This window comes from Chelonia mydas, chromosome 1 (genome assembly GCF_015237465.2).
Source record: "Chelonia mydas isolate rCheMyd1 chromosome 1, rCheMyd1.pri.v2, whole genome shotgun sequence".
Classification (NCBI taxonomy): domain Eukaryota; kingdom Metazoa; phylum Chordata; order Testudines; family Cheloniidae; genus Chelonia; species Chelonia mydas.
In genome coordinates, this window is record NC_057849.1 from 249,191,796 (window position 1) to 249,216,404 (window position 24,609).

General features: G+C 39.3%; 2 protein-coding genes across 9 annotated transcripts in view; one reads left to right on the top strand and one right to left on the bottom strand.

Moving 5' to 3' along the window:
- The window catches only part of STAB2 (stabilin 2), a 139,942-nt gene extending 138,445 nt beyond the window's left edge, over nt 1-1,497 (top strand). For all 6 annotated transcript variants that reach the window (XM_043541910.1, XM_037879700.2, XM_037879695.2 and 3 more), the window contains one exon: nt 595-1,497. In XM_043541910.1, coding sequence (XP_043397845.1) covers nt 595-645 — 51 coding nt within the window. In that variant the 3' untranslated portion in view covers nt 646-1,497. The remainder of the gene's footprint in view (nt 1-594) is intronic.
- An 803-nt stretch (nt 1,498-2,300) lies between these two features.
- NT5DC3 (5'-nucleotidase domain containing 3) overlaps nt 2,301-24,609 on the bottom strand; it is a 32,612-nt gene continuing 10,303 nt past the window's right edge. For all 3 annotated transcript variants that reach the window (XM_037879723.2, XM_037879733.2, XM_043541920.1), the window contains 13 exons: nt 23,050-23,234; nt 21,296-21,370; nt 20,735-20,790; nt 17,331-17,421; nt 15,384-15,521; nt 13,996-14,056; nt 13,518-13,620; nt 13,289-13,390; nt 11,507-11,588; nt 11,005-11,091; nt 9,616-9,756; nt 8,999-9,063; nt 2,301-7,630 (listed from right to left, as the gene is read on the bottom strand). In XM_037879723.2, the coding sequence (XP_037735651.1) occupies nt 7,369-7,630; nt 8,999-9,063; nt 9,616-9,756; nt 11,005-11,091; nt 11,507-11,588; nt 13,289-13,390; nt 13,518-13,620; nt 13,996-14,056; nt 15,384-15,521; nt 17,331-17,421; nt 20,735-20,790; nt 21,296-21,370; nt 23,050-23,234 (1,448 nt within the window). In that variant the 3' untranslated portion in view covers nt 2,301-7,368. The remainder of the gene's footprint in view (nt 7,631-8,998; nt 9,064-9,615; nt 9,757-11,004; nt 11,092-11,506; nt 11,589-13,288; nt 13,391-13,517; nt 13,621-13,995; nt 14,057-15,383; nt 15,522-17,330; nt 17,422-20,734; nt 20,791-21,295; nt 21,371-23,049; nt 23,235-24,609) is intronic.

The window sequence follows — 24,609 nt, forward strand, 5'->3', positions numbered from 1 at the left end:
CTGTACAGTGACCCCATGTAAGAACAGGGATGTCCCAGAGTGAATATTCCTATAAAAAAAACTTGCATGCTGCTCTTGTATCAGAGTTTGATGGTCATTCAGCAGCATTTTACAAGCCTGCTGTTACACTTGGACAAAAGTTTGCAATAGCAAGGGGACACAAATATTTGGGGCACTGTGTAATTCCTCCATAATAATTGCAGGGAAAGGTTAAAGAAACCGAAGGCAAGTGGGGTTAGTCCTTATGGCCCCGATTCAGCAAAACACTTCAGCATGTACTTAAAAATCCTATTGACTTCAGAAGCTCTAAAGCCTGAGCTGGAAGGGCTTTGCTGAACTGCGGCCCCTATAGGGCTGATGACTCAAGTTTAACTTTGCCTCCTTTCATGGTAGCTGGAGTCAAATAACATGATGCAATGCTATTCTGGATGTAGGGTGAATGGCATTTTGGGGGAAATCTCTCACTGAGAAGAATCTGGAATGCACTTTAATGTTTGTGATTTCCTGGTGCACATGCGATAGGCACAACAGGACTAGAAATTCACTGTGAGGGAAGTTATAGACTGGACAATAGAGTGATACTTCCTTTTATAGGATTCTGATGAACAGCAGCTTGTAATGAGTGGGCCTCATGATCAGTTTTGAAGACTGAAGTTGGAATTATCAACAATGAAAAACCTCTCTCTACAGTCTAAAATGAACATTTACTGTGAATAAGCCCTGCCTAAGCACTTGAGGGGAAAAAAATTACTTTAAAAAAATGTTATAAAAAGGTAAGTAAGTGTTTGAGACAGGGAATTTGCTGAAAAGTTGGTTACATGTAAGGAATATCAAGTTCCATTTTAAACAAATACAGAATTAATGTAGAAATGTATTCCTCTGCCTAGGAGACATTTAAAGGTTATTTCTATTTAAGGATATAGCAGTTGCTAAACAGCCCACGATGACTTAGAATTTTTCAGAACACCATGTAGCCACTTTGATTTATGATGCCCGTCTTTCTGTAAAGAAAAGAAACTGCCTCTTAAACACATAGTCCTGATGTCCTCTGACGACCGTACTTGGAGGATGTACTCTGTGTTTGCTACCCTTGTGTCTTTATATCTAATTTTGTCTTGGGGTTGAATCCAGAAGTGGCTGACAAGGAGCAAAAGCCACAAATATTGCTTAATAGTATTACGACCTTCATTTTTAAAATTATTTGATCTTGTTAACAATGTTCTTCCTTCTAAAAAAATGTAGCTGCAAATGCAAGCACGGTATGTCTGGTTTGCCCACTCTGAGCCATTTATGAATTCTGTCATTGTTATGAAGAAATATTAACTGTAGAGGAATTAATGAGGAATGCAAGTCATGTATGACTTTAACCTCATTTCATTATTTTATTTCAAGTCATTTTTGTGCAGAATAGGCATTCTGCTTGTTTACTGCCCGCTTTGCCTTCCCCATTCATTTTTCAGTGGTTTGTGTAAAGTAAAAACAAAACAAAAAACCTTCTGCATTGTCTGTGTAGAATATTTGTATCAACTCAGTTACACATGAGATGCAAATTTTAAATGAACAGCAATAGCAGCTGCCCTTTCTACATGTACTATATTAAAATAAATAATGAAATAAAGTGTGTAGGTGGAGGGAGGTGGGGAAATTCAGTCTTAATGCTGCAGCAAGTCTCCAGAGGGCTGGAAAGGCTACATAACACAGTAAACCTCAAGGAGAGATTTTTATGTTTGTGATGGCAGTGGTGGTAATGTTTCATATCAACTATATATTTACTGGCATTCTCTTTTGTAACCATTCTTTTTTGTGTAGCACAGGATTGCTTTCATATAAATATCCCAGGATCTTTCAGCAGATTAAGCAATGCAAGCAAACCACATAGGTTAAATTACATTGTAGACATACACTGTAGTACTGTAACACCGGCAGCTGGCCTGTGTTAGATGGCTCGGGCTTGGGCTGCAGGGTTGTAAATTGCGGTGTAGATGTTCAGGCTGACATGGACAAGCCACAGGTGTTTAACTGCAGTGTAGACATACCCACAAAGACCCAGCACTTGTTGATGTAGTCGTTCTAGTGTGAGGAACTCCAAGTTTAAAGGGTAAATGATTGAACAAGTGAGGCAAAGACTACAGTTATTTTCATGTCCATCCCCTCCCTTCCTGTTCTCCAAACACACACACACACACACACACACGTTTTTATTTAAATTGAATTTAAAACAATATCTAAGATAGTTTGCCCAGCTAATAAGCTTCCTGCCACCCCTTCCCTGTCATCAGAAAGATTAAGGCTCTTTAGGGACCAGATAAAATACATGCATTTATTTTTGTAGCAATCGTTAAATATTCTTCACATAAAGTAACATTTTCTGATAGTTTATTAACCAAACTATAAATTTTTGCACTTCTGATTTAGACTAAACAGACAATTCATCTCACTCTGATTCAGTTGAAATATACTCCAAAAAATGAATATAGACACTGCATTTGAAACATGTTGTAAAATCTGCATGAGAGAAGTGATGTGGCAGTGTTAATGAAGGTAATTAATAAGGGAAGTAGGAGGTACACAGCTCAAGAATTCTGAAGCAGTTACAAAAATACCAAAACATTTTTGAAAGAGTACTCAAACACTGGAGCATATTCACGTATTTATATTTTCAAAAACACTTGTCTTAAATTCATATTGTACACAGTTTGCTTGAACACTAATCCCCTGTAACTAAAAACGTCATGCAATATAAATAAATAAATAAAAATTATACTAGCTGGTCTCCCTCAGATCTCAAAGAAACCACCACCAAGCATAACAGAACATTTTACTGTATTTTAAGTTAGGTTGAAGTTTTTCATCTTGAAACAAAATGCACAGTAAATGGATTGATAAAGTATTCCCACACAACAATTTCACTTTTCTTGCTTAAACACACTTTAGCAGTGCTCAGAAGGACTCACTCTTTACCTAGATTTACAAAATTAGGCAACAAAGGCTCATGTCAAGAGCCATAAGCATCTAAGTATTTAACAAATGTAACCACTCAATTTTTAAAATGTGACATTAACTATTATCTGCTGGTACTAAAAGTCAGAGGGAAAAAATATACACTGTCTTTATTTTCTCTTAATCTTGTTATGCTCTGCAGTACAAATACTATCACCACTTTATAAAGCACTTTGGTATCCTTTGGGATATGAAATGTGCTATGTACAGTAATATCAAGTTTTGTTCTATCTTAGCATAACACACAGATGGCAAATTGAAATTACCCCCCTCCCCAAATTTCAGCATATAAAATAGACTAGATATCAAGTTTTGTAAAATATTAAATTAACTAGAGCTTGCACTGTCCAGCCTAGCCTACAACTCACTGGATAAAGCTAGACGAGGTACCAGAGGATGTTTATAAGTCTCTCCAGCAATCAACAGTAGGACAGTCGGGGAACTCACACATTTCAAGTCAAGTATAGGTACTTCTTTATACATATGAATAGACTAACACCCTAGAAATGTTGCACATAGTCTGGAAACCAAGCTAGAGAAAACCACAAACAACGCTACCATAGTAAACCTCCACGGCCAGCAATAGATTTTTTTAAAAGCATCCAGGTTTAAAGGAAACTTGCACTGGATTTATGCAAGCAGCTTTTTTAAATGTTCATTTTGCAAACATGCCTTTTAAAATGTGGAAAAATATTGCATATGAAAGCCATTATAAACATGTGACACAAACACAGACAGGTTTAACAAAAAAAACCACACACACGCAAAAACTTTTGGTCACCAAAAGTTCATTTACCCGATGGTCATTGCTGGAAGCAAATTATGCCCTAAAAGGAAACTGACAAAATATATAGCAAGAATTATTGTTAATTATATTTTCATATACTTATTAAAATTAGAACTAAAACATAGGAAATATTAAAATGAGTCAAGCTATACAAGTTCTGAAATGGTTGGGTAGGGAAGCATTGGGTTTGTCGTCTTTGGTCACAGAGGAGGGAAAAACCCTGCTTCGAAACGTCTGTAGTGGTTTACTGAAGTGCCACTGCCTATTTGAGGAAACATGCTTCAGCAGATGCTTCCTTTGTGGGAAATTCAAATAAGCTCAGTTCAGTCCTAAACACTGGGAACCCTACAATGTGAAATTATCTGCTCATCGATTACCTAGTGTGACATTCTATACCTTGGGGGAGCACCCTGTAACCTCCATATTCCTCACTGATATATAATTGTGATTTGTACATAACACAGGCCGTGTGAGGTATCAGGGGAAAGGTTATGATCTGCTGAAAGTCACAGTTCCATCAAAATATGTACATCATTAATGCATATGAAGTTATGAGAATTGTACTGTATGGTTGTCACTAAAATATGCTGTGGGTTTGGGAAGCACCCTGGTACTAGCTCTCCAGAGACAGTGCCAAGGAAAGTAACCAATGCCCGGGGCGGGTGTCAAACAACCATTAACAGCCATTGTCCAGCAAGGGAAATACAATGCAATGACTCAACTACATAAGGCCACATCAGGGGAACTGCTCAACCTTGCCTGGGGTCTCAGCAATGCCCTCCAGACATGCCTGGGCTTGTCCTCCCCAAGCACATGGGACTGAGAGTATAAAACGGAACCCAGAGGCCACATGCTAGGCCTTTCTCCTGCCCCTACCTATGCTGCTAGCAACAAAGAAACTCAGAAGACGACTGAAGACTCCACCCAGGTTCAAGGGACAAACCTGTGTATTAAGGACTGCAAGTCACCAGTGCGGTGAGAAAAACTGCTTAATCTAGACGTTGCCCAGTCTAATAGGGTTGAGAGTTTAGACTCTGTGCTTATATTTTCTTTTCTTTTGCTAACTGACTTTTTGCCTATCACTTATAATCACTTAAAAATCTATCTTTTGTAGTCAACAAATTGGTCTAACTGTTTATCTTTACCAGTGAGTTTGCCTGAAGTGCTTGGTAAATCTGCTCAGGTTTACAAAGGCTGGTGTATATCCACTTTCTATTGATGAAGTGGTGAACCAATTAATAAATTTGCACTGCTCATCTTGAGCAGTGCAAGACAGTATATACCTGAGGTACAAGGTTGGGAGCTGCGGGGATTTGGCTCTGGTGCCTTTCTCTGAGTGACTCATGAGTGGCTCTGGGAGCATTCATGCAATCTAGCTGGCTATGGGGCTCCTCATGCAGTTGTGCTGAGTGATAACAGCGCCTGGTGGGGCTTGCTGCTTGTCACTAGCGAAGCATTGTGAGAGAGAGCCCAGGCTGGAGAGTTAAGGGGGCACAGCGGTCCCACAGTCTCAGGCTGCACCCCAGGGATCCCATCACACCTAGAATTTCAATAATTTAAGTAAATAAAGCTCCTCGCTAGTCCGTACAATCCCAATTATTTTGCGTGATCTAATTAGTCTTCCTCCCCCAATTTTAGGGGTTTAAAACCAAAAAGATCGGATCTGATTTTGCTTTTCATTTTTCTTTGTCCTCCTCTGTTTTTTTTTTTTTTTAACTCATTTACCTACACTACCTGTTTATTTTGAAACGTAAAAGTAAAATTTTAAAAAAGGCGGCTACATCAAACGTGTGATGAAGGCTTAACATTCTGAAACACAAAAATGTCATAGTAAGACACTGTTCAACACTGAACAACAACAACAACAAAAGCTGCATTTTAGTTGAACGTTCATTCATAGTATTTCCCTGAGAACTAGGACCTAAATATTCAAAGGTGCCTACTTTGAGATACCGTCAAAGGGCAAGTGTTCAGCACCTTCTGAAAATTAAGCCATTTAAGAGGTCCAAAGTTGGGCACGCAAAGTCACTAGTCATATTTGAAAATTTAGGTCTACACCCAGGGACAACAAATTTATCACATATAGAACACAGGTTATTATATTACACAAATGTAAAATGCATGTACATATAGAAAAAGCAGCCCATTAATAATGAGTCTCAGTAAAACTACAAATTTAAAGATCTATTGTAACTCAAGTATCCAGCACAGAAAGTTACTATACTTACACTACTCCCTCCCCACCACACTGTAAACCGTTCGATAATTGTTTCTCTCTGAACTCACAACTTAAAATTTTCAGTCATGTCAAGATATTCTGGAGTCATCAGGTGGAGATCCATCAGACCAGCACCCGAAGAGAGAGGCTATATATTTTTTGTGAACCACAAGGTTGCAGATACGAGTTTCAATATGAAAAAACAAATCTTCCCTTCCAGACAATTCTGTTTTGGGGGTCTATTTTCCCCCTCTCTGTGCAAGCATAAGTCTCATTATTTTTAAGAGGATTTATACATAGATATTCCTGGGGGAATTTGGCACCACTGCCACGTGCAGAATTCATGTCCATCGCAGATTTCTCTCCCCCCGCAGAAAATAGATTCTGCCAGAGAGGCACTGCAATTACACTTTTTGCCCACCAGGGGCTACTGTGGCACCAGAACAGAGGGCAGCCAGCAGCAGAGAGGGAGGGGGACAGGCTGTCTTTTCACAGTGCCCTGCCTGTGGGGCCAGGTGAGGAGGCACGCAACATGGTAGAGATGGACATAGCAGGACACAGGGCTGCTGAGGGGTAAACTAGGGTTCAAAAGGGCTAGTGGGGAGGGGGAGAGAGACTGGAGCAGGGGCGCAGGAGCTAGTGAGGTGACAGCATTGAGCCAGGGGCTGAATGGGAGTGGGAGTGCAGGGCTACATGGGGACAGGGGCAGATGTGTCTGACTGAATGGGAGTGGCTAGGGGTCAGCCAGGGTCTGCATGAAGGAGGCTCCCCAACTCCCTAACAATCCCTCCCTTCCTCCCCCTCCCCAAAAAATTGTTCCTTACTTCTCCCACCCATACCCAGCAACCCTCCAGACTCCTTCCCAGCAATTACTTCCATCTCCCTCAGCTCCTCTGTACTCCTGACTCCCGCAAAGGCTTTGCACTGCGTTAGAGGGGTATGTGAAATTCATTTCAACTACAATACAGAACTGTTATTACTCAGAGATCTGTATTAATATGCCTAAAAAAGGGACCTATTTGTCAAAAAAACATTTCCTGAATCTTTTTTGTTATCGTTATAGACATATTTGCTGGCATGTATTTTGAAATAAATTCCCAAAATGATGGAAACTAGCGTGATTATACTGTGTGCAGAACTTCTAATTTTTTGGCACAGATTTCCCCCAGGAGTAATACAGGAGAGGGGAGACAAGTTATTTATGAATTCTTGATCTATCAGAACTGACAAGTCCAGTAACTGGATCAAGATACATAAATGTACTAGATGATTTAAAAAAAAAATTATTACATTCTGGTAGTTACTGATGGGTATATTCATCCATTTGGGGTGCTATAAAATAACCCAGGTACAAACCCAAAGCTCATTTGTTCTGAACCATCTCTTGCAGGAAGGGTATTCTGAATGTACCGCTGCACAGCTGGTCTGACCAGGTAGGGAGTTCATGCTGCAAAGGAGTCCTCCTTGGATAAAATGTGTAATTGGGATCATAGTTCAAGAGACAGCTCAGTGATGCCATGTAAATATCAGCAAATCGAGATAAACGTCTTAAGAAATAGGTTGGATTCTGGTCAGTCCTGAATAAGCTCCCAAATTGCAAGTTGAAGAAGTTTCTGGTCATTTCCCTGTCACCAGAGAGAACATTTAAAGAGATGGAGGATGAGGGGGGGAAAAAAAAAAAAAAAAAAGACACTTTTTAATCAATTTATATAACCCAATATCCGAAAGGAATAGAACTTGTAACATAAGAGGAGTTAGTGCCGGAACTCAAAGCCACTTAAACTTGCTTTGAAAGTCATTTCATGTGACAATAGGTAATTTAGTAAATATCTTTAGTGTGATTATTAAGAAAGACCTTGACCTTGCACCCACTGAAAACAATGGCATAAAAGATTGGACTCCCAACATTTCCAATGTTTATTTTGAAGGGCTGGGGAGGAGAAACAGAAGAGATCTTTGTCCTCGTCTTAAAGATTTCCATTTCCCACACAAATGGAAACTTTTGTCAGTAAAACTTGTGTCGGTCAGGGATACGGGGAGGGGGAAAAAATAAATATAAACAACCACCCTTCCCTGACAAAAGTTTTACCGACAAAAAGCGCCGTTGTGGACAGCACTTTGTTGGTGGGAGGTGCTCACCTGCTGACAAAGCTACCGCTGCTGATTGGGCGATGGCTTTGTTTTGCCGGCAGGGGAGCTCTCTCCTGCCAGCAATGAGTGGCTACACAGGAGACCTTACACTCAGCAGCACAGCTATGCCGCTGTAAGGTACACAGTATAGACATAGCCTTAAACTCTCACTCTTGAGCTCCTGCATCCTAGCCAGTCTTTCACTGGAAGAGATTCGATAGCAGTCTTTTTGGAAACGGGACTGGAAGAGGGAGTTAAGGAGTGGCATTAACTGGTTCAAAAGGCTTTCCCCTTCCCTCTCCCATTATTTTTGTGGAAGTTCCCTAACTAACAAGCAAGAGTCTCCACAAACCTCAACTTCTCACACACAGAATCTGACATCTCAGACATAGGTCTCTTGAAGTTTAAAATTTAAAACATAAGAATGTTGTTATTCCCCTTATTGAGAAGTATGGGTTTGAGTTATGTGACAACTTCCTTATGGAACTGTTACCAATGGGTAGCAGCTGAATGGAGGGAGGACAGAGGAGCAAGGAAATACAGAATTTGGGGGTGGTGGACCAGGGCTGTGCAGGGTGGGAGGAATATCAGGGTAACACAGGCCATTCATATGGGACCATAAAATATGTGTTGTGGATCGGGAAGAAGAGAACAGGGCTCTGCAGGGGCACATGGGGAAGGAATTCACATGTGCAAAGGGGGACAGGGCCTGTGTGAGCGGCACACAGAAGACAGATATAAATGCTTGTCCCTATCCATATCAATAACTTGTATAGACGATATAGATTTCTGGAAAAAACTGGGGAAGTCCAAACAAAAAAAACATTTTGATTGCAACAAGTACTTGAATGTTCATTTCTTACCTCATTTCTTTTCTTTCCTTTTTCCATTCCTGTAAAATCATTTGTGAATCTGGATCTTGGTGAACCTGCAATATAAATATGGTCAACAAGTAACTAAACATGTGCTTGCAGAATAAGAGTTCAATAAAGGGGAAAGACTCATTTGTTGCTAGAACAAGGAAAAAATGCTGCTTAAAAATGGTAATGCTGGTGCACTGCCTATGTGCACTGAAAAAAATCTGAAGGGTCAAGAATCAAGTGTGATCATCATAAACAGAATGGACATGGAGAAATTTGCATTATTCCCTACTCACCAACACAAGATAATAGCCCTAGTACAGGTTTAGTGTACTTTCTCTTACCAACAATATTGAAAAAGTGGTTTTGCTGATTAAACAAAAATATTTCCTTTTTGTTTCAGTGCAGGTGTGTTTTATAAGAGAGTTTGAGAGTAAACTGGCTTATCAAATAAACTGCAATTGCAAGAATGATTGGACCTACAATCAGATTTGAAAGCTTAAACGTAACAAAATTAAAGTCAGACTGAAAACACTTGTAAGGCCATTAATTCACACCCTTAAAGAGCTGGCTGAATCCCCTCTGTTGAATAAAAGCTATTTAAAACAAACACGACAAACCTGCATATGTTCCAATAATCCAGTCAGGGTTTGTAGCCAAGTCATGGTTTGAATGTACTGCTCTGTGTTCATGATTTTAATCTCCGATCGTAACTCTGGAATAATTGCACCTGTGCGCCAGCCATGCTTCAGGGTCAAATCCTGTTTACCAACAAGAATTGCAAAAAGCAAGTATAAGCCTTAAGAGAATAGAGATTTACTTCTTTGCCATTCTTTAGCCCAGAGGGATGTTAATTAAATTACTTCTTACGTGTAAGCAAAAACATTCAACACAGTGGTTCAACTGTGCCAACTTGCAAAAAGGTTTAATTTTAGAGTAAGCTTCAAATCCCACTTTTCTAAAGTTGGGGAGAAGATTCAGGTGGCACAAAGTGAATGGATTCTGACCAGTAGGAAATTCCCCTGGCACAAGGAAAGCCTGCAGACATAAGGCTGAAGGGGGCAAAAGGGGAGAGGGAGGAGGGTCAGAGCATGGAGGGCAGTGCTCCACTAAACCAAGCCTCCAGTGGCATAAGGGCGGTTACAGGCCCCCAGCTACTCAAACTCCTGCCAGGGCCGATAAGAGCTGGAGCAGGGAACTGGACCAGTTCCCTAAGCTCCCTTCTCCACTGTGCCTGAGTGGAACATGACTGTCCTTTTCTTTCTTGGGCCTTGATTCTGCAAAATGTGTGTGTGCGTGCGTAAGTGTTTTGCTGAACCGGGGCCCTTACGGCAAGACAGGATGGGGAGTCCTGAAGCTTTTTTTGTTGTCACACGCATCACAAAACAGAAGAGACTGAGAACCATTGGTGTAAGGGAAGCCACAGGTGGCAACAATCAGAAGATAAATTAAAATGCTGAAGCAGTGGAATCTAATATAGAGCTATCAATTAGTCCATTATTTCAGTTGTGTAGCATGATAGGAGAAAAAGGTAGAGACTTATGGCTGTAATCGATAGTGTAACATAAAACCAGATGTTGTTAATAGAAAAGTTCAAAATAGAACTTCATTCATCCCTTATTACAGTTGGTGGTAAATGTCATCCAAACCAGCAATATCCTGCACGTTAGGATAGCTGCATTAAATTCTCTGTTACACATGGTACAGACAGTGCCTGTCTCAAGTGTGCGGGCGTATATGGCTGTTCTTAAATTGTAGACTAGTTAAAAGCTACCAGGCAGCTGGGGAGATGAGGAGGATCATCCTTTTCAGGAAATGATTTTTACTTTTCTAAATTTTTATTACAGTAATGTGGATTGATTTTGTTTACTTCTACAAGCCTAGCTGTTTTAAAATGTAATATTTCTAAATCAATTGAGTGTTTATACTATTGAATCACTTTTTTTCAAATCTGGAAAAAAGGCTTTAGCTTCCATGGAACACTATAAAGAACAGAAACAAGTACTTACTGCTAGATCACTGTAAATGTGGTCACCAAAATACAAAACTTTGGAACCCCTCCAGCCAGTAAGCTTCAGAAATTCATACAAGTTACCCTGAAGAAACAAAACAGCAAGATGTGTGTGTACTAAAGTAACATCTAGCTTTCATGTTATTGAACACTGAGGAAAATCTGACAAGTTTAAGAACAAATCTAAAAAGTATTTATTACAGTTTGAAAATATTAAAGAGTCATACTCTCAATTTCATTAAATTCTATAGCTCCTATATTATACATGCCATTTCTGTAGCAAGATAAGATTTAATCACACTTAAAATGAACATGATATAGTATGCTGAAAGTCTACAACTCCAATAATGGATGTTCTTAAAAATTATTCAGTTACTAATATAATTACCTTCAGTACATTAAATTAATTTTAAAAAAACCATTATGAAGGCTACAGAAACATATTATAGGAACTGGAAATGAATCTAGATATGTAATAGAAGGATATATTAGAAACGTACCTGTTTGTAAATCTGGCCTTTCTGCAATTTATGAATTTTGTCCCAAAGCAACGCTCCCCTTTCATTCACCTTCCGAAAAGGTCTAAAACAGCAAAATTGTATAGAATTGTCACTATGTCATAGCAAGGCTGCCACTTTTTAAAGTTGGGGTGGGAGGGAAGAGAATACAAACAACACCCAATTTTTTTAAAAAATAGGAGAATTTGGTGTATAATGAGCACACCCTCAAAACCAAAAATGAGTCTCCAAACTTTAGCTTTAGCCTGGTGTAGCCAATGTATTTTATACTATATAGACTTCAGTATATCAAAGTTTAAGAAAATGTTTTACTGAGCAACTTAACTGTTTGCTTTCACCTAAAATTTGTGAGCATCCAGAGTTAAGGCACAAAATCAGCCTGCCTGCACAGAGGGACGGCACTATGCTACTGTGAAACCAGGTTGAGCTGGGAAGAGAATGAAAATTAAGAAGGAAAGATAGGCAAGATACCTTGTTTTATACATACAAAGCAAAAGGAATCTCTAGCACTAGTTCCTTTACCAGCTGTGACAGGGTCGGGTCAGATGGCTACAGGAGAGTAATCAAAGGAAGACATATTAGCCCCAAGCTAAGTAGGTCCCTTTTCCCTGGGTAAGGTAACAGAACAATTAGGACCCTTCTGGAGACAATTAAGACAGGCTGATTAGAACACCTGCAGCCAATCAAGAAGCTGCTAGAATCAATTAAGGCAGGCTAATCAGGGCATCCGGGTTTTAAAAAGGAGCTCACTTCAGTTTGTGGTGTGCATGTGAGGAGCTGAGAGTGAGAACGCGGACTGTTGGAGGACTGAGGTGTACAAGCATTAATCAGACACCAGGAGGAAGGTCCTATGGTGAGGATAAAGAAGGTGTTGGGAGGAGGCCATGGGGAAGTAGCCCAGGGAGTTGTAGCTGTCGCACAGCTGTTCCAGGAGGCACTCTAGACAGCTGCATTCCACAGGGTTCTGGGCTGGAACCCGGAGTAGGGGGCGGGCCCGGGTTCCCCCCAAATCCTCCCAACTCCTGGTCAGACACAGGAGGAGTCAACCTGGACTGTGGGTTTAGAAAAACGGCCAAGCTGAGGGCTGCCGTGAAGCTCCAAGGCGAGCGAATCCGCCAATAAGCGCAAGACCCACCAAGGTAGCGCAGGAACTTTGTCTCACAGCATACTATTTTATTTTTTATTAAGAGGAACAGAATAGTTTAAAAAAACCATCACAGCAAGGGTAGAAAATGCCTCCAAACTATACAAAAGTATAAAGGAATTAGTCTTTTTAAAAGACAAGCAGGTACATCTGCATATAAATGGCACATGCTAAATTGTTTACTTCAGGAAGAGGCTGTCCAGGGACTCCAGCCAAATCAGTTTGCTCTTTAATGCCTCTCACCTAATACAAGAGAGATCAGTAAGAACGTCTCCAAGCTCAAGGCCTGATCCTGTAAGTTGCGGAGCCACTGCAACTTGGAAAGCAAGACCACTCAGAAACACTGCAAGATCGGGTAATAATGGAACAGCCCTGCAGCCCTTCCTCAGTCCAACAGCCCTGCAGTGGATACTGGAACTAACTACTCCCTAGACTATCAGCTATCAATTCAGGCTCCAGGGTTTTGTAATCCTGCATTAGCTCATGACTCTATAAACAGGGTTTCAAATATAATTGTATTTTTATATTACATACAGATAATTTTAAATGTTTCACAATGTGTTACATAACCTTACACAGAGAGAATCCCTTGAACCATGCTGTATTAGCAAGAGACCCACCTTCTCTTATCATTGAAGAAGTTTGGCTTGTCAGCCTGTACAATGACTACGTCAAAGAGATCCCTCCAGTCCTTTCCAACGATGAACTTCATACCCTTGTCCCTACAGAAAGAACAACGGCATTAACAATGAAATAGGGCAGCGGTGAGCTTACATTGACAAAACAATAAACTATCTTGATTTTAAAGTTTTAGAAGTATAGTTAAGCAATAAACAGCAGTAAACTTACACAAAGCTACTGGGACTGTTTGTGATGAGAAATATCTTCTTGCCATGATCAGCCAGCTTTCCTAACACTGCACGGGTCTGCTCAGCATAGCAGATGTACTTCTCTAGGGAAAATATTAATTTTAATATCACGTTGATCATCAATGTAAAGAGAATACTTTGCTACTTTCACTAGAAAACGGTCCAGAACTTTTGATAACTGCAGGTTATATTTAATTAAGAAAATCCAAGGGAGACATGTGACTAGGGTGACCAGATGTCCCAATTTTATAGGGACAGTCCCGATATTTGGGGCTCTCTTATATAGAGGCCTATTACCCCCCACCCTGTCCCAATTTTTCACACTTGCTATCTGGTCACCCTACATGTGAAGCTGAAAATATCCTCCCCCCACCTAGGATTTGTAAGTATTAGAAGAAAGCAAGAAAAACAAAATTATGGAGACGAGTAATCCCTACATGTATCTCACTACTACTTACCAATATCTGCTTCAATTGCTCTGTACATTATTCCTTTGATGTGGACATCTCTGATTGAATCCTGTCAAAGATCGATACAGCACTCAAAGAGTCTTTCAAATATGAAAACTCCGATCACAGTACAATGTCTGTATGTTGCTTTTATAGCAATTAATTTATCTGTTCTATGCTCTTTATTTCCCCTAAAAACAATGTTACCATGTGATCTTCACTATTTGTACATCACTCCAATGCTAAGGATAAGATTATACTCCAAGATAGGATCATTTTCATACTTCCCAGAAGTTTGAAACTTAGTGCAACAGAAGCTTTACATAAGTGAGGATTACAGTATAGCACCTTCGTTAAGGGCCTTAGGCCCACATTACCCTGGAGTGCTAGTCACGACAGATTTTTGTTGACCTGAGAAGTGACACACATTCCTTGCCTCCTGAGGAAACTGAAGTCTTATAGTTCCTCAGATTAGGATCACTCCCAACTAGCTTGTCATTTAATATGAGAGATTTATGAGTAGATGAAAGAAGCTAAAAGTTTAAGCAAAGAAACAAAAAAAAATTCTGAAGGCATTTGGCTGCTTTCCTCAGCTTGAGCTATGCAAGAGTCTTCCTCGTGGTACGGTATTACTGCCATTTTGTTACTGGTGTAGCTACACATCAGGACTTAGATAACACTACGGGCTAGCTGAAGTAATTTAGATATTTTTAGAAGGGAGATAAAGCAAAGATTCCCACATACTAAGCAGAAGCTAGAGGAAGAAAACAATGGAGCTTTGGGAAACCTTCAGAACTTCTCAAAAAGGATGGAAGCGCGACAACGTCAAAAGAATTACATGTAAGCTACAGAGTTTGTAAAAAGTGTTTCTTGTCTAATGGAGAAAGATGACAGACTGTACATTTAGATACATCACACACAAACATGGCACAACATCACAGCTGGAGGTTTTTACCTTAGAATTGTAATACTGGACTAGATACAAGAAAAGTAGTGCTTATAAAAAAGGTTGGTTTTTGTGTTTTGTTTTTAAATTTAAGTGGGCTAGAGATGACAATCACCATCAGGCTGTTCTAGACAGGAGAGGCCCAGGTCTACAGACATACAGAAACCCACCCCCACAAAAAAAGAATTATATATACACACACACAAGATTTTTAATAAAAGGTTTCTAAAAGATTTCAAGTTAAGGATTTTCAAAGTCTACCATTTTTTCCATAGGTTTTTGCAGTTCTTATTGCAATGCACTGTTCTGTAAGAAACTGGAGCTCCATAACAAGCTGAGATTTTTACTAGTTCTGCAAAGCAGAACCAAAGAGGGCTGAAACATCTTTGAGTTGTCATAAAAGAACGGCATAATTATGTAGGTATCCATGAATCTCTGATAAAGTTAATACCTTGACATCTTTGTACAAATGAACAGGTTCATAATCTATGTTGTTTTTCAGAAAATATTCATTCACACAAGAGAGAAGAGTCATCTCTGGTAATGAAAATATATCCATGAACTGCTTCATTGTGTGTCCATGTGAACTCTGCAAATAAGGACATGCATGTCAGAAATATTTACCAAAACTAAATCCTATAAATCTAACATTTTGGATTCATTGCCAATTTTTATTTATTTATTTTTTACACTAGTGGCATTTTACTGCTGCAAAATTCTGTTTGCACTAATAAAAGGGAAAACCCACACATCAGTATGACAAAGTTAGAAGCATTCTGCTTTTAAATTAAGGACCAGTAATTCCATCTAGGATTACCACCACATTTTTACAAGCTATGTATTTATTTAAATAATGATATCATGTGAAATCTCCTAGACCCCTTTGTCTAGACTTTTGCAGTCTGCTTCTCCTATGTATTGCATAGGCTAAAGATGACTAAGGAACCTGTAATACAAGCTTAGGGTATGTCTCCACTTAAAACACTACAGCAGCACAGCTGCAGTACTGCACCTACAGTGCCGTAGCATTTTAAGTGTAGATACTCACTAGAACAACAGGAGGTATTTTCCCATCACTGTAGTTAATCCACCTCCCCAGGAAGTGGTTGCAAGGTGAATGGAAGAATTCTTCCATCAGCCTAGAATCATAGAATATCAGGGTTGGAAGGGACCTCAGGAGGTCATCTAGTCCAACCCCCTGCTCAAAGCAATGTCTAGCAATGTCTACACCAGTGGTTGAGTTGGCTTAGCTATGTGTCCTGAGGGGCGTGGATTTTTCACACCCCTGAGAGAGGTAGCTATGCCAATGTAAGTTTTCAGTGCAGACCAGCCCTAAGACTAACAAATATTTTGCCGCCTTCAAGTGGTTATTGAAGAGAAGTGGTAAAAAGCAATAAGGTTTTGTAACCACAAAACCAGGAACATAAAATTTTACAGGACATAAAAGCTAAACACAATTTTAAAATTTCCCATCACTTGAGAAAACATAATAGAGAAGTAAACAACAAACCCAACCACTCCCCAAAGGGCATGTTTTGTTTGGGGTTGTATGCAGGCTAAGCTCAGAGGAATGAACAGCTCCTTTGAGACTACAATGCTATGAAGGAAGTAAAACAAAACATTCAGGACCTGCCTCTACACTACCATGCAAGGGACTAGATTTGACAGAGTCTAGTTTTTAAATTCTTTGGGCTGAGAACAAATGGGAGCACAGAGGAAGAATACTCAGCACCAGGGAGTTGGGGGAGAAGTACCTTGCACTGTTCTAGAGAGCTTTCTGGTTGATTTAGGGGCAATACTCATGGGCCCCAAAAGGAGTCAAACACATCCCTTCTTGGCTGAAGGAAGGCACGGTGGCTTGGTGCCAAACAAACAGGAAGGTGATAGACACACCATAGAGGGCACCACTCTCTTCAGAGAGTAAAATTCTAACTGAAAGCTTTCTCTTGGCAATGCCTTTTTGGTGGCCCCATCCCAACCTTCCTAGCAAGCAAGTCTGTGCAGCAGTCAGACGCACCAGGAGCTAACCAGGAAGAAGGACAGTCTTGCAGTTAAAGTACTGGATGAGGACTCAGAAGATCTGGGTTTTTTACAGCACTGCGACAGACTTCCTGTAAGACACTTGACAAGTGACAATCTTTCTGGGCCTCTAGTCCCCATCTGTAAAAGGAGGGTGATAAACTTTTCTCCCACTTTTTGCCTTGTCTATTTCAATTGTGAACTCTTCAAGGCAGGGATCGTCTCGTACTTTGTGTTTGTACAGCACCTAGTACAACAGGGCCCCTAAGCACGAACGTAACTAATATTAGCAGGAACATTTTGAAAATATAAAACAAGTCAGTGGCGCATATTGGGTTTCAGTTAGTAAGTTTTAAACAGAAGTAGTTTGTGTTTTTACCTTTCCATAAAAGTCACTCATTTGTTCCAAGGGGACATGGGAACCATCATACATTGCAATGACTTCTTCATCTGGGACGACACTGAGTCCTCTGGTAATAACAATATTAGTTTCAAAGTCCAACCAGAAATTTCAGGTAATTATTGTATGACAGCCTGACTACATATACAAATTCAGGTCCTGAGCTGCTTTAAATACAATATTATGGTTTTCCATAAGAAACGCCTTGGTCTGCAATTTAAGAAAGACCGTCTTGCTAACTTCCAAAACAAGTAACATTTCAACCAACCGACACACATGAAACTCATTCCAGCTTTTAAAGTTTTTTACTTCTTCAAAAAAAGTGAAGTCTCCATTAAAACTTTGCCTCCAGGGCTTGCAAAGAGCAGTTACAGCTTCTAGTTTCCCAACAAAATGTAATTCCCTCTCTGCTTTTGTTTCACGAGGTAGAGATGATGCAATAGTGTTTAACCAGATTATTCTGCAGTGTGACCTTGAAGAAGAGAGGCCAAAAATGCAACCTTCTTAACTAAAGTAATAACCAGATTTCTTTTTAACCCTAATATAGTTAAATCTCATTGAGTTGAAATTATAATTAAGGAACTGTGACAAATACATTAGATACAAAATCATAATACAGAGGGGAAAAGGATGTTTATATTTGTCCCCAAAATTTTTGTACCAGCCATTATATAGCTCTATTTACCCCACCACCACCTCTTACAGTATTGAACACCTTTTACGAAGTATCTCAGAGTACTTAAGAACATAAGAACGGCCATACTGGGTCAGACCAAGGTCCATCAAGCCCAGTATCCAGTCCTCTGACAGTGGCCAATGGCAGGTGCCCCAAAGGGAATGAACAGATGGGTGACAGGGCATGGATCACTTGATGATAACCCAATCCCAGCTTCTGGCAAACAGAGGCTAGGGACACCATTCCTGCCCATCCTGGTGAATAGATTCATGGAAGATAGCCATTGATGGACCTATCTAGCTCCCTTTTGTACCCCATTATAGTATTGGCCTTCACAACACCCTCTGGCAAGGAGTTCCAGAGGTTCACAGTGCTTGAGTGAAAAAAATACTTTCTTGTGTTTGTTTTAAACCTGCTACCTCAGATATATTAGTAAACTTACAACACATACCCCCACCCCATAGGAAGAAATAGTGAGAAAAGATAATCTTGTGATTAAAAAATGGGAATGGAAATCAGGACATCTGGATCTAACAGATTTCTTGTAGTACCTGATGTAAATTAGGTGAATTCTGCACCTCAGATTCCTGATCTTACCTATTTTAGAGGTGTTGTGAGGCATAAACATTAGAATCTCAAGTTGCTTTTTAAATACTAAGAGTATTCCAGATAGAAAGTACTATAAAAAATGTGAAGTATTCTTTATCATGATCCATTTTACAGTTACGGCTGATCAAACAGAAACAAAGAAGTTAAATTTTTTGCCTAAGGTATAATATGTCAGTAACAGAGCCAAGAACAGAATTCATGATTCATGTTAGAACTTCCAGACGAGTCTGCCAAATATCATTGGAGTATCGCTAAACCATACCTTTTGTGAATCACGATATACTTATTTAATAACAAGCCTACCTGTAGACAGTAGATATTTGTTAAGTGCATATTCAGAGGTACTATTTATACCATTTTTAGACAACACGGAGGAGCGTGCTCAATTATGAGTGCGGAAGAAAAGTTTAACATCAGCTTTGCCAAGGAATCCATTTTGTCCCCATAGTTGGCAGGTCAGCTGTGTACATGTAGGGTTTATTTTACCCTGTTCAGATTAAGGCTACACGGCAGGATAGACAGAACACCGTGTCCGGCCTACACTCCTGCTGGTGTACTATAGTACGGTTACAGTAAGCATCGGTGGAATGGCACCAGTGTAAGGACTGCAGGAAATCCTCATGCAGACAAGGCTAAAAGATGGCAATGGCATGCCTAACTCGGAGTATACCTACTAATTTATAAAAATACACAAACTGCGTGTGAGAAGGTGATATATTGCACAGCTATGTGATAAATGAAATCATGATACACCTTTAACCACTTCATCTATCCTCTAATCCAGCATTTACTCCATTATGCAAAACCTCTGGAAAGCTTCATACAGCTGCCTTTTTAAAAATATAAAATAAAATCAACCTGTCAAACACATCTCCTCCTTCTCTCCCTGGAAGTACACCTGCCCAACACTAAGAATAAGCAAGATCCTGGGCATGTGCATTTTCTGTGTTCACAGAAGTGTTATGACTAAGATCTGTTGTTATCCCACTGTATTGCTACAATAGATTTGGGAGCCTGAAAACCTGGGCTTTAGTTCATTGCATATAGGTCTTTATTTCTGGAATGGAAGGTTCTGATTTTTATTTATATACCTTTGTAGGGAGGAGTTTACCAGCTTCCAAGTGGGAAGCTGTGGTTATATAAAGGCACCCCAAGATAGACTCTGAGGATTTAATGTGTTGCATAGCAGAACACGAGGGTGTGGTTAGAAGGTTTATTGAGAACTTATAAACACACATTGATTTGATATCAACATGACTGCTGCATTAAAACCTTTATATCACACACACCATCTTCTATTTTCTCATATATACGAGAGAGACTACCATAAATAGGAACCGCTATAATAAAACATAAGAACTGCCATACTGGGTCAAACCAACAGTCCATCTAGCCCAGCGCCTTCTCCAACAGAGGCCAGTAACAGCATTTCAGGGGGAATGTCCAGGACAGGGCAGTTGGAATGATCCACCCCCGTCTTTCCCTTGCAGCCTCTGGAACAGATTATCTAGTAAGAGTACTATAATAATTTACCTACCAAGTATATTGTTAAGTGGCACAAACATACACAGAGGGAAGTTCTGAAGCTGGAATATGACCTAACATCTATAGATTTTTCTTAAAGGGAACATTTGATAGTACATATTCCTAATACAATGTATTTTTCCCTATGCTACTGTAGGTACATCAACGAAAAAGTTAACGTTGGAATATCCATATCATAATAGAGAGAGTCTCAAGGAGCATCTCTCCTTCCTCATTTGAGATTGCAGTGTCCCTGCGGCAACAACTCACATAGAAAGCTAACACTGGAGAAGCATTGAGTGTATTTTTAGCTGTCTTTTAATGAAATTTAGCAGCTGGGGACAAGGTGCTGAGTCAGCACCATATGACCAGCCAGCTCTCCATAGAGAATCACTTCTTCTAGTTCAGCCAGTAAAGAGCACACCTGTGTCCATGCCTTCCGGTAGATGACTATACAATATACACTGTACTACATTGCTATTGGCCTAACTCTTCAATGTGCTTTAAGAGGAGCATCCAGTGGCTTCAGAAACAGGAGTGTGTTTTATATCCAGTAAGCAATAATTCTACCTACCTGTATACTGTTCCCAACTGAATATAGTGAAAAGCATCAATCTTCATCAATAATGCCTTGAACAAAAAACAAAAATTTCAGACAATTTACATTTCATAAAAGCAGTCTTATATACAGTTATAAAAGTTATAACCATTTTATCTGTCACAAGGAGTAAGACTTCCTTGCTCAGATATGGATGAATTTTACAAGAATTTCAATTAGAAATTCTTTGTAAAGAGCAGCAGAGTATTTTGTCAAAGGATTTTATTCAGAGCTTGTAAAAACCACTAGAAACTGTATTATTCAGATGATGTTGGATTACAATCATGAAGAAATAACTTTCCCTAACCATACTGGCATATTTGTGTTTATTCTCTTCAAACTTGATTTGTCATAAAAGCCTTGACGAAACCATTCTTTTAAAACAATTCAAGCTGTCTCAAACATAAGGAAAAAAAGAACAAAGGGCCTACATGTCAGCACAAGGTAAAACCTTTGATGAAGTTTATAAAATGCAATATTTATTTTCATAACCTATGTATTCAGCACCACGTAACTCACCACATCGTTTATACCTACCCGATGTACATCATAATGAAGTCCTCTTATTGCAAAATTGGGATCATAATCATACTTCCTTATTTCTGCAGGATACTAAGAATAAAAAGTCAGGGTTAATTTAAACTGTTTATACATCCCAAGAAATTTTTTCCAATTCTAAAAAGCTTAACTTCCCACATGTCACTTTTAGCTTTCACTGAAGTATGCCCTTCCATATGCTGGTCATGTACACATGAAAGTATCTAAAACTCGGATACAAGAATGGGAAGAACACCTGGAGGTGAAAAAAAAAAAAAAATCTATGATTCAAATTTTCAAATGTGAGCGACTAAAGTTAGAAAAAGTGGCCCATTTGCACAGCGGATGGGCACATCCAGCACCCACTAGCTTCTGTGATCATTTCTAAGTATTCATCACCTCTGAAAATTGGGCTAAACAAATACCTTTAGACACCTGTGCTCAAAAGTTTTGGCCCAAATTTTCAAATCCTTTCTAAAATTAAAAAATGTGGGCTCTCTTATTGCCCTTAGCATGAAAGCTTCACGTTCAGTTCATTATGCAGCAACAGACCAATACATCAGAAACGAAAGTCTGACTTGAAGCATTAGAGCTAAAGACACTCAGACAAGTGGCCTGATTCCAAGGTTTCACCCCTCGTGAAATCTTATCTGGATCATTAATTTAGATTGGATTTGATTTTATATATATAAAATCAAAACTTTAGTAAAGTTGATTATTCCAGGGATAATATCTATTTATTTGATGTTTATTTTTAAATATATTTCCAGATTCCACGCTGTGTACATCAGGATTTTCAATTTTTATTTATACTAGCCAGATTACATTTTAGTGACAAAAATGAACCATCTTTTAAATTGACTGAGATAGGAGGATATGGCCTCTGTCACTTAAAAGCTTCACTTGCTGGATAATTTTGATGCTACAGTACATAAAGGTCAATAAAAATGCAGCTAGAGAGAGACTGGAGTTAGAGAGTTGTTTTCCCTTGGGTTGAAAAAATATATTCCTATGGGAAACTAGATCTCTCAACAGGTGGCTTCAAGTATTACATCATATTGTAAGTGACTACTGGTACCCATAGGGGACTAGTTTCTAATTTCAAGCTACTACTACAAGCATGCAACCCCACTGCTACTGCAATGGGTCAGTTTCTATTACAAAAAACACCACCTATACAATTTGCTAACTTATGCTGCAGAAGTTTCCACCAAAACGTTGCAGAATTTTACAGCCTCTAAGTTTTGTGTGTTTATAGTACCTATGAAGTTTTAAACTTAGTTTGTTAATCCAGAAATATTTATAGACATTTATGTATAACTGTTAACCTCTGGACTGAAATACAGGAATGGAAACACCCAATGCTACAATGTCCATTCAGTCCAGATTAGGGTATGTAAAACATTCCAAATGGACACTAATAATAATTGCATAACAGCGCATTAAGTGAATTCTGCTTAAAGTACAGCCAAATAAGTATCCTCATATCTGCAAGAGGTCTCTGCTAACTGACTGACAGATAGAAGAACGGAGTCTTCCTTTCAGTTCCTGGACTGTCTGCATTGTGCACATTACTGCAGGTGAGAGTGAACCAGGAACTTTGTGGTCTGTAAGTAGCTGCTGCACAAGATGTACCAAAAAGAGAGCCAACTGGGGACCAAGCCATTAGGAAACGTACAAAGCTTCTCTCAACTCGAAGTTGCTCGTAGCATTCCTACGAATAAAGGTGCATACTGTTATTTCATTCATCTTACCCGATGCTCATTAATGAGAAGATCCCGGGCAGCATTGTAGATCAAAGTGTGTAGACGTTTGGAATAAAAGACCAATGTGTAGTCATAATCAAAGCCATAGATTTCAATGTCTGATAGACTCATTTCATTGTTGGTAAAAACAGCATCTGGATTCAGCAAATTACTCATAATTGAAGGAACCAAGTCTGAAGAAAATAAAAAAAAAATTGGAGTTAGTATTCCAGCCTTATATGAAGCATAAAATCAAACCCCATACATATTATATTTTAAATTTGATATTTATCATTAGATATTTGTAATGACAGGGTTACTGGTCCAGTAGATAGGGGGAAAGCAGTAGATGCGATATATCTTGATTTTAGTAAGGCTTTTGACACAGTCCCACCTGACAGTCTCATAAGCAAACTAGGGAAATGCAGTATAGATGAAGTTACTATCAAGTGGGTGCACAATTGTTTGAAAGATCATATTCAAAAAGTCGTTATCAATGATTCGCTATCAAACTGGGAGGGCAGATCTAGGGGAGTCCTGCAGGGGTCAGTTCTGGGTCTGGTACTATTCAATATTTTTCATTAATGATTTGGATAATGGAGTGGAGAGTATGCTTATAAAATTTGCAGATGACACCAAGCTAGGGAGTGTTACAACACTCTAGAGAACAGGATTAAAATTCAAAATGACCCTGACAAAATGGAGAATTGGTCTGAATTCAACAAGATTAATTTCAATAAAGATAAGTGCAAAATATTTCACTTAAGAAGAAAAATACCAAATGCACAACTGCAAAATGGGGAATAACTGGCTAGGTTCAGTACTGCTGAAAAGGATCTGGGGGGTTATAGTGGATCACAAATTGAATACAAGTCAGCAATATGACAGAGTTGTGCAAAAAGGCAAATAACGTTCTGGGGTGTATTAACAAGAGTGTCATATGTAAAACAAGGGAGGTAATTATCCTGCTCTACTCAGCACTGGCAAGGCCTCAGCTGGAGTACTATCTCCAGTTCTGAGTGACACACTTTAGGAAAGATGTGGACAAACTAGAGAGTCCAGAGGAGAGCAACAAAAAATGACAAAAGGTTTAGATTAACTGATCTATGAGGAAAAGTTTAAAAAACCTGGGAACATTTAGTCTTGAGGAAAGACAACTGAGGGGTGACCTGATAACAGTCTTCAAATCTGTGAAGGGCTGTTATAATGAGGATTGTTCTCCGTGTCCACTGGTGGTAGGACAAAAAGCAATGGACTTAATATGCAGTAAGGGAAATTTAGGTTAGATATTAGGGGCTGAGGGGGGAAACTTTCTAACTACAAAAGTTAAGCACAAGAACATAAGAAAGGCCATACTGAGTCAGACCAAAGGTCCATCCAGCCCAGTATCCTGTCTGCTGACAGTGGCCAATGCCAAGTGCCCCAGAGGGAGTGAACCTAACAGGTAATGACCTAGTGATCTCTCTCCTGCCACCATCTCCACCCTCTGACAAACAGAGGCTAGGGACACCACCATTTCTTACTCATCCTGGCAAATAGCCATTAATGGACTTAACCTCCATGAATTCA